The 14,356-nt window shown below is 50.1% G+C and overlaps 1 protein-coding gene across 1 annotated transcript in view; it reads right to left on the minus strand.

The window, feature by feature from the left end:
- RYR1 (ryanodine receptor 1) overlaps positions 1 to 14,356 on the minus strand; it is a 159,845-nt gene that overhangs the window by 102,940 nt on the left and 42,549 nt on the right. Inside the window, exons 31-38 of the mRNA XM_058426182.1 lie at positions 14,033 to 14,127; positions 13,738 to 13,903; positions 9,157 to 9,243; positions 8,755 to 8,981; positions 6,097 to 6,709; positions 2,861 to 3,121; positions 2,028 to 2,228; positions 1,578 to 1,689 (exon numbers count right to left, since the gene is read on the minus strand). Of these exons, the coding sequence (XP_058282165.1) occupies positions 1,578 to 1,689; positions 2,028 to 2,228; positions 2,861 to 3,121; positions 6,097 to 6,709; positions 8,755 to 8,981; positions 9,157 to 9,243; positions 13,738 to 13,903; positions 14,033 to 14,127 (1,762 nt within the window). The remainder of the gene's footprint in view (positions 1 to 1,577; positions 1,690 to 2,027; positions 2,229 to 2,860; positions 3,122 to 6,096; positions 6,710 to 8,754; positions 8,982 to 9,156; positions 9,244 to 13,737; positions 13,904 to 14,032; positions 14,128 to 14,356) is intronic.

The following is a 14,356-nucleotide window of genomic DNA, read 5'->3' on the forward strand; positions in this document are numbered from 1 at the left end:
CCTTGGCTCAAGCCATCCTCCCACCTCAGCCTCCTGAGTAGCTGGGAAAACAGGTGTATGCCACCATGCCCTGTTAATTTTGTATCTTTTTCTGTAGAGATGGGGGTCTTGCCATGTTGCCCAGGCTGGTTTTGAACTCCTGAGCTCAAGCAATCCACCCACCTCAGCCTCCCAAAATGCCAGGATTACAGGCATGTGCCACCACCCCTGGCCTCATTTACTTCTTTGTGTGTTCATGTATTTGTTCATTTATTCATTCTATGAAACATTTATCTTTTAAATCAATTTTGCAAATATCTTCAAAGAACTAAAGGAAACCATGTCTGAAGAATTAAAAGGAAATATGATAATAGTGACTTATCCAGTAGTGAATACTAATAAAAAGGCAGACTATTAAAATATAGAAATTCTGGAGTTGAAAAATAAAATAACTGAAATAAAAAATTACTAGAGGGGGTTCAACAGCATATTTGAGCTGATAGGAGAAACAGTCAGTGAACTTGAAGGTAGGACATAGAGATTGTCTAGCCTGAAGAACAGAAAAGTAAAAGAATGAAGAAAAACGGGCCAGGTGCAGTGGCTCACACCTGTAATCCAGCACTTTGGGAGGCCCAGGCATGCAAATTGCTTGAGCCCAGGAGTTCAAGACCAGCCTGGGCAATATGGCAAAACTCTGACTCTATAAAAAAATTAAAAAATTAGTCAGGCATGGTAGCACACACCTGTTCTCCCAGCTACTTGGGAGACTGAGGTAGGAGGATGGCTTGAGCCCAGGAGGCAGAGGATGCAGTGAGCTAAGATTGTGCACCTGCACTCCTGCTGGGTGACAGAGTGAGACCGTCTCAAAACAAAACAAAACAAAACAAAATGAAAGAAGGCCTTAGAGACCTGTGGGATGCCATCAAGTGTACCAATATATGCATAATGAGAGTCCCAGAGGAAGAGGAAAGGGGCAGAAAAGTATTTGAATAAATAATTGTCAAAAATATTCCAACTTTGATAAAAAGTAGTTATATAGCCAAGAAACTCGACAAACTTCCAATAGGATAAATTCAAAGAGCTCTACACCTAGACATGTCATACTAAATTGTTGAAAGGCAAAGACAAAGAGAAAATCTTCAAAGTCAGCCAAGGAAAAATAATTCATCATGTGTAAGGGAATCTCAATAAGACTATCAGCAGACTTCTCATCAGAAACTATGGAGGTCATCCATCTGTCCTTCCACCCAGCCAGCCATCTCTCCACCCAATTCTCAACCATCCATCCATCCTTCTCTTCATCCATCCATCTATCCAGCCAGCCATTTTTTACCCACTTCTTCTATCCATCAATTCACATACCCATTCATTTATCTGGCTTATAGCCATCCACCCAAATACCCATATAAACATATCCTTCCATGCATTATCTAACTGTTCACTAACACATTCATTCACTCACTCATTCGTTCATTCAACCAATAGTTACATAGCACCAATACTGTAGAGGATTAAGGTCAGGAAATCTTAGGGAAACTTCTGGAGAGATCTCGAGAGAAAGTCGGCATGGGGAGGACTCTCTGATCCCTACTCCTTACCACAGTGTGCCAGCAGGTCTTGATGAAAGTCAAGTAAATCCTGTCGAATCTCTTCAGGGAGAGGACAGTCTTCCTCATCTGTACCATCTTTGAATTGCAATAGCATATTGATCTAGGGAAAGGTCAAAGGTTAGAATGAGGGTCTGAGATCCCAAAGCAGGAACTCTGAGATCAGAGATAGAAGATGCAATTGTTAGTCTGTGTCTAAGGTCATGAGTCGAAGTGTGAGTTAATGAAGACTATTTGGGAGACTAGGGCCAGAGGTTTGAAAAGAGCATCAGTCTGAGGTGACTCAGAGGTCAGGTTGGTTCCGAGTAGGAGATAAATGTATCACTAGGGTCAGGGGTCAAGCACGGGTTTAGAGGTTGAGGGTCCTCAGTGATCAGAGTCAGGAGATGCTGAGGTTGGGGTTTAGACAGTAAAAGCGGCCAGCGACAGGGGTCAGGTGACCTGTTCCTGGGGTGGGGAGCGGAACTCGCGGGTTCGTCTTGCAGTCTCCGCTGCGGTCATGCTGAAGGCTTTTATGAGGAGGCCATAGCGGCTCCGCTGGTTGGCCTGGAGCTTGTCCACATAGCGCTCTGCAAAGGCTGCCAGGGACTCCACACGGTGCTGCAGCTCTTGGTCACAGAAATACTCCAGCAGGTGGCACATCTGTGGAAGGACAGCCGTGTGGGAGGAGAGATGGAGGTGAGACCATCAGGACTTCCTTGAAACTTCTCTTGCTTCCTCTCCCCTCTGCGTGGCCCTGCCCAGGTCCAGCCAAAATCATTTCCTGCCTGGAACCTTAAGCCTGACTTCACCAGGCACGGTGGCTCACGCCTGTAATCCCAGCACTCTGGGAGGCCGAGGCGGGTGGATCACCTGAGGTCAGGAGTTCGAGACCAGCCTGGCCAACATGGCAAAACCCCATCTCTACTAAAAATACAAAAAATTAGCTGGGCATCGTGGCGCATGCCTGTGATCCCAGCTACTCAGCAGGCTGAGGCAGGAGAATTGCTTGAACCCGGGAGGCGGAGGTTACAGTGAGCTGAGATCACATCACTGTATTCCAGCCTGGGCGACAGAGCAAAATTCTGTCTCAAAAAACAAACAAAAAAGACTACCTTCTCCATGGTCTCATCTCCATGGAAAACAGAGATCTTTCCAAGTCAACATTGCTCACTGCCATATGCATTTCCACAGCTCCCCACTGCCTGAGGATGAAGTCCAGGCTCACATCCCACCTACCCTGTGTCTCCCAGCCCAGATGGACAGAGGCCAAAAAGCAGGAAGCAGCAGCCCACCTGTAACTTCACAGACTCTGGCAACTTCATCTGGAGCAGCCCTTCCTCCAAGCCTTGTTCTTTCTCCCCTTCTGCTGCCTCCTCTTCCTCTTTTTCCTCATCTTCCTTTTCCTGTGCTGTTTCCTCCTCATCCTCCTCTTTCTCCTCCTCGTCTTCCTCTTCATCCTCTTCCTCCTCCTCCTCTTCTTCCTCAGCGAAGACTTCAGGCTCAATCATCTTCAAGATCTGTTTCACATCCTCATCGCCAAAGATGCCCATCACCTACAGGACAAAGTCTCGGTTCTTCACTGTGGCCTGCAAGGCCTCCGTCATCAGGCCCTGGCCTCACTTTCCAGACCTACCCCTCATGCACATGCCAATCAGTCCTGTATTGGCTGATCCAATTTCTCCCACAGCAGGAATGGCATCCCCCGCCTTGCCATCCACCCTCCTTAAGATCCACCCAGGTCCACACCCTGTGTCCCACCCACACAGCCCAGACCACAGAGCCAAATATGAGTGCCTCTCCCATCACAGGTGAGTGTCCTTTCTCCCAAGCCTAAGCATGTGCTATGTCCTCTGGCCCAGGACACACCCTATGCCTGCATAGCTCCCAGTATACACCAGCTCTCAGTCAACATAATGAAGATGCTAACACATGAGGCGAGGCTCACACCTGTAATCCCAGCACTTTGGGAGACCAAGGTGGGCGGATCACTTGAGGCCAGGAGTTCAAGACCAGCCTGGCCAACATGGCGAAACCCCGTCTCTACAAAAATACAAAAAAAATTAGCTGAGTGTGGTGGTACACGCCTGTATTCCCAGCTACTCAGGAGGCTGAGGCAAGAGAATCACTTGAACCGGGAAGGCAGAGGTTGCAGGGAGCTGATATTATGCCACTGCACTCCAGCCTGCATGACAGAGGGAGAGTCTGTCTCAAAAAAACAAAAAATTAAATTAAAGTTTAAAAGATGCTAACATATGGAAGAGGGAGTAGACGAAAGGGAAGAAGAGTGCAGGGGAGAGAGAGAGATGGATGAATGGAGGGAGGACTGGATGGCTGGCTGGATGAATCGAGAGCTGGAATGGTAGAGGTTTGAAGGAAAGATGAATAAGTGGATGATGATGGGGAGATGAAGGAAATGATGGAGGAAAAGATGATGGGTGGATGGAGAGAAGGATAAATGATGTATAGGTAGGTGGGTAGGTGATGGATGGGTTGATAGATGCATGAGGAAGTAAATGAATATGTGGATAAATAGATAAATTAGTGAATAGCCATGAGGGTAGGGGGGATGGTTGGACACATGGCTGGATAGGTTTGTGTATGAAAAGTTGGGGCCAGGTGTGGTGGCTTACACCTGTAATCACAGTACTTCGGGAGGCTGAGGCAAGATGACCACTTGAACCCAGGAGTTTGAAACTGCAGTAGGCTACAGTCATGCCACCGCATTCTAGCCTGGGCATGACCCTGTCTCTTACAAAATAAAATAAAATAAAAAATAATAAATAAGAACAAAATTAGGTTGAGCAGAGTGTCTCATGCCTGTAATCCCAACACTGGGAGACCAAGGTGGGAGAATTGCTTGAGCCCAGGAGTTCAAGACCAGCTTGGGCAAACTAGCGAGACTCCACCTCTACAAAAAATTTAAAATTTAGCTGGGCATGGTAGTGTACACCTGTAGTCCCGGCTATTCAGGAGGCTGAGGTAGAAGGATTGCTTAAGCCCAGGAGGTTGAGGCTACAGTAAGCCATTATTGTGCCATTGCACTCCAGCCTGGGTGACAGAGCGAGACCCTGTCTCGCCTGGACATGGTGGCTCACGCCTATAGTTCCAGCACTTTGGGAGGATGAGGACAGCACTTTGGGAGGATCACGAGGTCAGGAGTTCAAGATCAGCCTGGTCAACATGGTGAAACCCCATCTGTATTAAAAATACAAAAATTAGCCGGACATGGTGGTGGGCGCCTGTAATCCCAGTTACTTGGGAGGCTGAGGCAGGAGAATCACTTGAACATGGGAAGCAGAGGTTGCAGTGAGCCAAGATTGCTCCACTGCACTCTTCGGCCTGGGTGACAGAGCAAGACTTCATCTCAAAACAAACACACACACAAACAAAACCAAAAAGATGGATATGTAAATGAATAGTTAGATGGGTCTATGAATAAAAGGGTATGTGATACAAGGGATGGATAGAAGGATAGGGAATGGGTAGATGGATGGGTGTGGATGGCTAAATGGATTTGTGGGTAGGTGGATGGGTGTACTACATATGAATGGAGAGATGGATGGATGGATGAAGGGTAGGTGGGAAATGGAGGAACGGATGGATCTGTGGATGTAGGTATGGATGGACGCATAGGCGGGAGGAGATGATTATTGGACCTACAGAAGGAAAGATAGATTAATACATTAATGGGTAGGCAGATAGATGAACAGATGGAATGGTGGATGGACTGCTGTATGAATGAATGAAAAGATGGATGGGCAAATAGATTGAAACTTGGATAGATGGGTACATGAATGAATGAATGGAGTGGGTGGAGAACAAAAGGATAGAAAGGCAGATGGACTTGTTGATGGAAAGATGATCTATACACATGAATGGATAGGATGAATGGGTGGATGGAAAGGCGGGTGGAGGACTGATGGATTGATGGATGGATGAACGATGGTTGGTTGGATAGATGAACAGGAAGAAAGAAGAGACGAATAAACATAAAGAGATGACAGGTGAGCAGATGGAGGGAAAGGTGAATGAGGGATAGGGAGATGGTGGAAGGATACATAGAAAGGTGGATGGAGGCCAGACGCGGTGGCTCACGCCTGTAATCCCAGCACTTTGGGAGGCCAAGGTGGGCAGATCACAAGGGGCAGATCACCAGGCGTTTGAGACCAGCCTGGCCAACATGGTGAAAGCAGTCTCTACTGAAAATACAAATATTAGCTGGGTGTGGTGTCACATGCCTGTAGTCCCCGCTACTCGGGGGGCTGAGGCAGGAGAATTGCTTGAACCCGGGAGGCGGAGGTTGCAGTGAGCTGAGATTGCGCCACTGCACTCCAGCCTGGGCGACAGAGTGAGACTCCGTCTCGAAAAAAAAAATAATAATAATAAAAAGAAAGGTGGATGGAGGTATAGAGGAGGGAATGAATGGGTGGTTGGATACATAAATAGAGGAGGATTAATGCATGTATCTCTGGAGTTTTGGGAATGTGGGAGAACAATGGGACAGACGGAAGCAGGAGGAAGCCATTACCAGCAGGGTGGACACGAGCTTGAGCACAGGCACAAACTGGAACTCCACGGAGCCCCCGACGGGGTCGCGAGCGTGCTGCCCACCGTCGCGCACCGCCTCCCCCAGCATCCTCAGTGCCTTGTCCCGCAGGGCCTCCAGCGGGATGGCGGGGCTGAGGCGGGCGGGGGCCTCTGTTGCCCCAGCAGCTGGCAGAGCGGCCACGAAACAGGGGGGCGAGAAATGATGCGGGGGCCTCAGCGAAGTGGTGACTCCAACTCCCGGCAGGCCATGCCGGGGGTGACCATTTTCTGTGCTCCTTCCAGGAGGGAAGAGCGTGATGGCGCGGGTCTCAGGCGTGAGGGGCACGATGTATTCAGAGAGCATGGAGCGGCGGCTGCGGCAGGCACTTTCGAGGTGGATGCTGATGAGGAGGTCATAGTAGCCTGCGCGCAGTGGGCCTGGCAGGTGCGCGTCCTCCAGGGCGTGCAGCAGCTGAGCCTGGTCTACGTGGCTGCACAGAGCGTGCGCCACGCGGTTGTTGCCCAGGGCGCACACAGCGCGGTAGAGGCGCAGGGTGTGCGAGTGGAAGCGCTGCAGGTCCAGGCGCTCCGACAGCTCTAGGATGTCCATGCACCTGCAGCAGAGATGGGAAACAGACAGGGACAGATGAATGAGCCTCCAGCATCCGTCCAGCCACCATCTCTTCCTCCATTTCCTTCATCATTACCCACCCATTTCTTCATTCGTCTTTCCTTCAAACCCCTACCATTCCATCTATCAATTCACCCATCCTGGGAGAAGATGGGAGACAGAGACACAGATCCCAGAAAGGCAGAGGTGCTGAGATGAGTGTCGAAGGCTGCAGCAGGGAGTTCCAGTGGCCTCCTAGCTTAGGGTTCTGTGAGGGCAGTGGAGCTGGGTCTAGGAGTCTTTCAATGGTTCTGGAAGTCCCTAAGGGATCTGGGGGGCCCTGGGATACCTCTGGGGTCCCTGGGATGGTCTGGGACTTTGTAAGAGTCTGAGAGTCCACATAGAACATCTGATGTTCCCAAGATGTGTTTGGGCCCCCAGATTGGGTTTGAATCCCCTCTGGCAGGTCTGAGTACACTATTGTGTTTCAGTGTCATTAGAATGTAAATTCCAAGGGCAGGACATTTCTGCCTGTTTCGTTTTTGCTTTTATTATATTCCCAGCACCTAAAACCGCACCTAGCACATAGTAAAGTGCTCAGCATTTGTTGTTGTTGTTGCTTTTTAGTGATGGGGTCTTGCTCTGTTGCCCAGGCTAGAGTGCAGTGGTGCGATCCTAGCTCTGCAACCTTGAACTCCTGGGCTTAAGCAATCCTCCTGCCTCAGCCTCCCAGGTAGCTGAGACTACAAGTGTGTGCCACCAAGCCAAGCTAATTAAAAAGAAAAAAAAATGTGGAGATGGGTTCTCACTATGCTTCCTGGTGGTTTCAAACCCCTGGCCTCAAGCAACCCTCCCTCCTCCTCAGCCTCCTGAAGTGCTTAGATTACAAACGTGAGCCACTGTACCCATAAATATTTGTTGAATAAATAAATTAATAAATGGGTGTGTCTGGGGACCTGGGGATGACATTGGGTCCCTTTGGGCATGTCTGAGCATCCTGAGTTATGTACAAGCATTACTAGAATGTCACTTCACAGGGGCTTGGTGTCTCTAGCCTGGAATACTACCTAGCACATAGGAGGGACCCAGAGCTATTTGTTGAAAGGATGAATGAATAAAGGAAGGAAGGGAAGGAGGGAGGGAGAGAGGAAGGAAGGAAGAGAGGGAAGAAGGGAGGGAGGGAGGGAGGAAGGAAGGAAGGAAAGAAAGAAAGAGGCATGTCAGAAGCCTCCTGGGTGAGCCTGGGATCCCTTCCACGTTCAGAGTTCCATTTTTTGAGATGGCCTCTTGCTCTGTTGCCCAGGCTGGAGTGCAGTGGCGCGATCCTAGCTCAATGCAACCTCCGCCTCCTGGGTTTAAGCAATTCTCATGCCTCAGCCTCCCGAGTAGCTGGGACGACAGGTGCACACCACCACAGCTGGCTAATTTTTGTATTTTTAGTAGAGACTCCTGACCTCAGGTGATCTGCCTGCTTCAGCCTCCCAAAGTGCTGGGATTACAGGTGTGAGCCACCGTGCCTGGCCACGTTCAGTTCTTAAGAGTAACCCTGCCATCCATGTGAACGCATCTGTGGCCCTAGCTGTGTCTGGGTCCCCTGGACTGGGTTTGAGATCTCCACGGGATTCTTCTTAAAGTCTCCCTGCGTATGCCCAAGAGACTCTAGGGTGCATCCAAGCCTCCCTGAATCATGTCCAGGGATCCTGGGGTGTACTTGGGGCCCCCTGCGGTGTTGATGTGGGTCTGGCTCCCTGAGATGGGTTTGGGGCCCTGTGGAGTGGGTCTGGGTCCCTGGGGTATTATCTGGGTTCTCTTAGGGTGGGCCTGCGGTCCACCGGGATGGCCTAGAGGCTCCTGCGTTGAGTCTGAATCCCCCTGGGGTGTAATCCGGGGATGTCTGAGCTGAGCCCAAGTTCCCTGAGGTAGGTCTGGAGATTCCCGGGGTGTTGTCTGGAATTCCAGGGTTGTGTTGAGAAGGGGCACTGAGTGGGACCCAGACCCCAGAGGGCTTGCAACACCAGCCGCCCCCCGCATAGCCGGGCTGGTCCTGACCGCTTCTCCTCGGGGATGTGCAGCGCCATCATGGTCAGCGGCTCCTGGCACTGCACGGCCCAGCCCAGCCGCTCGCCGGCACGCCTCGTCTCCACCTGCAGGTAGTGGTTGGGCATGCGGCTCCAGGACACTGGCATCAGCATCTGCATCTCCAGCCGCGGTGGGCACTGTGGGGCCGGGTTCTTGCGCTCGCTTTGGAACATGGCGGCTGACAACGGCATGATGTTCTGAGGGCAGAGTGACACGCATGGGTCAAGATGGCCAGCCCCCTCTGTCCCACCACACCACTTCCAGGGAGACCTCTTGGATTGTCCCTCCCCTTCAGTGGCTCTGCCCGCCTGGCCTCCCCACACCTCCTGCCTCAGCCTGGCCCCATTAGCGCCCCCATCACTGCACTTGTACCTTCTGCTTCCCCAGCTCAAACTGGATGACGTTCTGGTGGGTGGGCAGGACGAAGACGGCAGGAAATAGCTTTGTGTTGGGTTCCACCTGGCAGAGGAGAAGAGGACGAGGTGAGGAATCGGGTGGGCTGGAGGGAGGGTTGATTCGGACTTCAAACTCTGGGGCCAATTTGCAGGTCTTCATCTGGGCGTTAGAGGCTCCAAAATGGCTCAGAGGTCACCCTGAGACTGCCCTACCTCTGATCCACAGGCCAACCTCCTCCAACTCTCCCAGAGCCACCCGTCATCTGTCTCTGCACACATCACACCCCGCACTGAGAATGCCTTTCCCATTTCTCTCCCAAGCATACTCATTCTTCAAAACCCAGAGAGTGCAGTAGCTCACACCTGTAATCCTAGAACTTTGGGAGGCTGAAGTGGGAGGGCCACTTGAGCCTAAGAGTTCAAGAGCAGCCTGGGCAACATAGTGAGACCCCATTTCTACAAAACATAAAAAATTAGCCAGGCACAGTGGTCTATATCTGTAGTTGCAGCTACTCAGGAGGCTAAGATGAGAGAATCGCTTGATCCTGGGAGGTCGGGGCTGCAGTGAGTCATGATTGCACCACCGCACTTCAGCCTGGGTGACAGAACAAGACCCTATCTCAAAACAAAAATAAAAACAAAAAATTCCAGAAAGTGTCCTCAGATTGTCTTGCCCCTCTCCCATCTTCCCAGTGGAGCCCATCCAGCCAGCCTCTGCCTCCACAAACAACACTGTCTCTGAAGCCGTCCCGCCCACACCAAACCTGATCTAATTGCACCCCAGGACCAAACTCCCAGTTTACAGGAAATATGGGGGACAAAGGAAAATGTTAAAACGCTACCACAGGAATGCACCAGCCAGATCCAGGCTATGGGAAACCAGGCCAGCCCTCTCCAGATTTAATATGCACAGGAAGCCCCTGGGATCCTGTCAAAATGCAGATTCTGATTTGGCAGGCATGGGAAGGGGTCTAAGACTCTGCATTTATTTAATTTTATTTATTTTTATTTATTTTTTTGAGATGAAGTCTGGCTCTGTCACCCAGGCTAGAGAGTGCAGTGGCGCAATCTCGGCTCACTGCAACCTCCACCTCCCAGGCTCAAGCGATTCTCCTGCCTCAGCCTCCCAAGTAGCTGGGATTACAGGCGCCCACCACCATGCCAGGCTAATTTTTGTATTATTAGTAGAGATGGGGGTTTCACCATGTTGGCCAGGCTGGTCTCGAACTCCTGACCTTAAGCGATCCACCCACCTCGGCCTCCCAAAGTGCTGGGATTACAGGTGTGAGCCACCATGCCTGGCCCATTTTAATATTTTTAAAAAGAAGCAGGGTCTCGCTCTGTCACCCAGGCTGGAGTGCAGTGGCGCTATCATAGCTCACTACAACCTCTGCCTCCCAGACTCAGGTGATCCTCCTGCCTCAGCCTCCAGAGTAGCTGGAACTGCAGGTGCCCACGACTAGACCCAGCTAAAGATCCTGCAGCTCTGACAAGCTCCCAGGTGATGCTGATCCTGCTGGTTGGTCCAGGGACCACACTTTGAGGAGCAAAGTGCTACAGGACAAATAGCCTGGTTCCTTCAACAAATACATTTGTCGGGGGCGGGGGGGAAGAAGAAGAAATGGAGGTGGAAATCTACATATGAAATGAAACTCAAGGTACAGAGCAACCAGCTAAAATATATGACCCTGGGTCGAGCGTGGTGGTGCACGCCTGTAATCCCAGCATGTTTTATATTCTGGGATTACATGGGAGGTGGAGGTGGGTGAATTGTTTGAGGTCAGGAGTTCAAGACCGGCCTGGGCAACATGGCAAAACACCCTCTCTACAAAAAACACAAAAATTAGCCAGGTGTGGTAGTGCGTGTCTGTGGTCCCAACTACTTGGGAGGCTGAGGTGGGAGGATCGTTTGATCCCAGGAGGTTGAGGCTGCAGTAAGCCGAGATTGTACCACTGTGCACCAGCCTGGGTGACAGAATGAGACCCTGTCTTAATAAATTAAAATAAATAAATAAATAAATAAATAAATAAATAAATAAATAAGGCTGAGTGCGGTTGGCACCACTGTGCACCAGCCTGGGTGACGGAGCAAGACTCTGTCTTAATAAATTAAAATAAATAATTAAATAAATAAGGTTGAGCACGCTGGCTCACACTGTAATCCCACCACTTTGGGAGGCCAAGGCGGGAGGGTCACTTGAGTCCAGGAGTTCAAGACCAGGCTGGGCAATATAGCCAGACCCCGTCTCTACTAAAAATACAAAAATTAGCTGGGTGTGGTGGCGCACACCTGTAATCCCACCTACTTAGGAGGCTTGAGCCTGGGAGGCAAAGGTTGCAGTGAGCCAAGACCGTGCCACTGCACTCCAGACTGGGTAACAGAGTGAGACATTGTCTCAAAAAATAAAAATAAAAATAAATAATAAAATAAAATATATGACCCTACTTAGATTCTGATTCAAACAAAGAAATGGTAAAATGACATTTTGGGGACAACCAGAGAAATCTGAACACAAACTGGATATTTGACGATATTTAGAAACTATTTTTTTTTCTTTTAGGTGATAGTGGTATTGTGGTTATGCTCTTTAAGACCATCCTTATCTTTTAAAGCTACATACTGAAAACAGAGGAAACTATCTGATGTTTGCAATTTCCTTCAAAATTATCCAGTGGGTGTGGAAGGGAAGTAGATATAAAAAGATGAAACAAGCCAGGTGCAGTGGCTTATACCTGTCATCCCAGCACTTTGGGAGGCTGAGGCAGGAGGATTGCTTGAGCCCAAGAGTTCGAGAGCAGCCTGGGCAACATAGCAAGATCCTGTCTCCACTAAAACTTAAAAAAAGTTAGCCAGGCATGGTGGTGCACACCTGTAGTCCCAGCTACTCAGGAGGCTGAGGCAGGAGGATCACTTGAGCCTGGGAGGCAGAGGTTGCAGTGAGTTGAGATTGTGCCACTGCACTCCAGCCTGGGTGACAGAGGGAGACCCTCTCTCAAAAAACAAATAAAAAAGATGAAACAAGACTGGCTGTGAGTGGGTGACAGTTGAAGCTGTGTGACAGGGGCATGGCAGTTCATTATACTATTCCATTCTTGTATATGTTTTTAATTCTCCATTTAACATAAAGCTTTAGCCAGGAGCAGTGGTTCACGCCTGCAATCCCAGCACTTTGGGAGGCTGAGGCAGAAGGATTGCTTGAGACCAGGAGTCTGAGACCAGCCTGGGCAACATAGTGAGACCCCGTCTGTACAATAAATACAAAAAAAATTAGCTGGGCGTGGTGGTATGTGCCTGTGTTCCCAGCTATTCAAGAGGCTGAAGTGGGATGATCGCTTGAGCCCAGGAAGGTCATGGCTGCAGTGAGCTGTGATCTCACCATGGCACTCCAGCCTGGGTAACAGAGCGAAACCCTGCCTCAAAAAATAAAAATAAAAAATAAGCCGGGCACAGTGACTCACGCCTGTAATCCCAGCATTTTGGGAGGCCAAGGTGGGGAGATCGCTTGAGCCCGGGAGTGAGAGACCAGCCTGGGCAATATGGAGAAAACCCGTCTCTACAAAAAATACACACAAAAAATCAGCTAGTCAAAGTGGTGCATGCCTATAGTCCCAGCTACTTAGGAAGCTGAGATAGAAGGATTGCTTGAGCCTGGGAAGTTGAGGCTGCAGTCAGCTGTGATCACACCACTGCACTCCAGCCTGGGGGACAGAGTGAGGCCCTGTCTCAAAATAAATAAAATAAAATGCAATAAAATTTCATAGCCAACAATGGATACCAAAAAATTAAAATAAAGTTGCACAAACCCACGTTAGATAGATTAATGGATAGGTAGGTTAATATGTGATAAAGCCAATATCTACAACATTGATAGTAGATTCCGGGTGGGGGGTACAGGGTGTTATCTATGTAGCTCCTTCAATTTTGCTGTATGATTGAAATTTTTCAGAATAAAATGTTTAAAAGGAAAAGGCCACCTTAGGATTCTGGCCCATCCTAGCACGTTCCCTGGTTGGAGAGAAGCTGGTGACTAGTGTCACCCAGCTCAAGAAGGAATAGAGACCTCTTTCCAAGGTCAAGGCTGGACTCTGGCTGGGTGCGGTGGCTCATGCCTGCAATCCCAGCACTTTGGGAGGCCAAGGTGGGTGGACCACTTGAGGTCAGCAGTTTGAGACCAGCCTGGCCAACATAGCGAAACCTCTTCTCTACTAAAAACATAAAACTTAGCTGGCTGTTGTGGCGCACGCCTGTAATCCCAGCTACTCAGGAGGCTGAAGCAGGAGAATCCCTCTAACCCAGGAGGCGAAGGTTGCAGTGAGCCAAGATCGTGTCATTGCACTCCAGTCTGGGCAACAGAGTGAGATTCTGTATCTCCTCCAGTCTGGGCCTTAGTTTCATGGAAGTTTCAACAAGGTGGTCTTCCAGCGACCTCTTGAGGACAGCCTAGGAGCTGTTTTTGTTCCATCTCTGAGGTCTGGCCTCAGGGGACATCTATAAGGGCTGTCTTGGGATGCTGGGACATGAGGATGCTCTCACTAAGTTGCTGTGGCCTGGACTCACCTGGAAAAAGGTGTTGCTCTCTTTGCCATTGGCTGTAAAGGTCATTAAGCCAGTGGCCAAGTCCACCAAGCACCCAATGACAAGGTCCGTGTGGCTGATCCGGCCCTGCTGCCCAGGACTCACAAAGTCCCCGCCCCACACCATGTAGCAGTTGCTGCACTTGAGGCTGCAGGAGACAGAAGCGGTCACTGCACTTCTCATGTGAGTAGCTCTGGACCCTGGACACCCCCTTCCCCAAGCTCCCAGAAACACACGACCTCTGAGTCCCATCCCCAAACGCCCACCCCATGCAGACCTGAGCACTGAACCCCTCACCCCAGACACTGAGCTCTTGGGAGCTGGGATTCCTAGCGGCTGGTGCAGTGGGGGAGTCAGGATGGGGGTGGGGGTCTAAAGGGAGGGAAAGGAAGGGAAGCAGGAGGAGAGAGAATGAGATGACAGAGAAGGAGAAGGGTGAGGTGAAACAGGATGAGAAGGAAAAGGAGAAAATGGAATAGGAGAAACGCATAAAGAGGAGGACGAGGAGAAGAAAAATACCAGGGCAGGAAGAGAGGGGGAAAAAAGAGGAGGGAAGCTTCCGAGCTGGATGCCCAGTGCCCCAGAGCATCCTCCCGCTCCA

Source organism: Hylobates moloch, unplaced genomic scaffold (genome assembly GCF_009828535.3).
Source record: "Hylobates moloch isolate HMO894 unplaced genomic scaffold, HMol_V3 SCAFFOLD_13, whole genome shotgun sequence".
Taxonomy (NCBI): Eukaryota; Metazoa; Chordata; class Mammalia; order Primates; family Hylobatidae; genus Hylobates; species Hylobates moloch.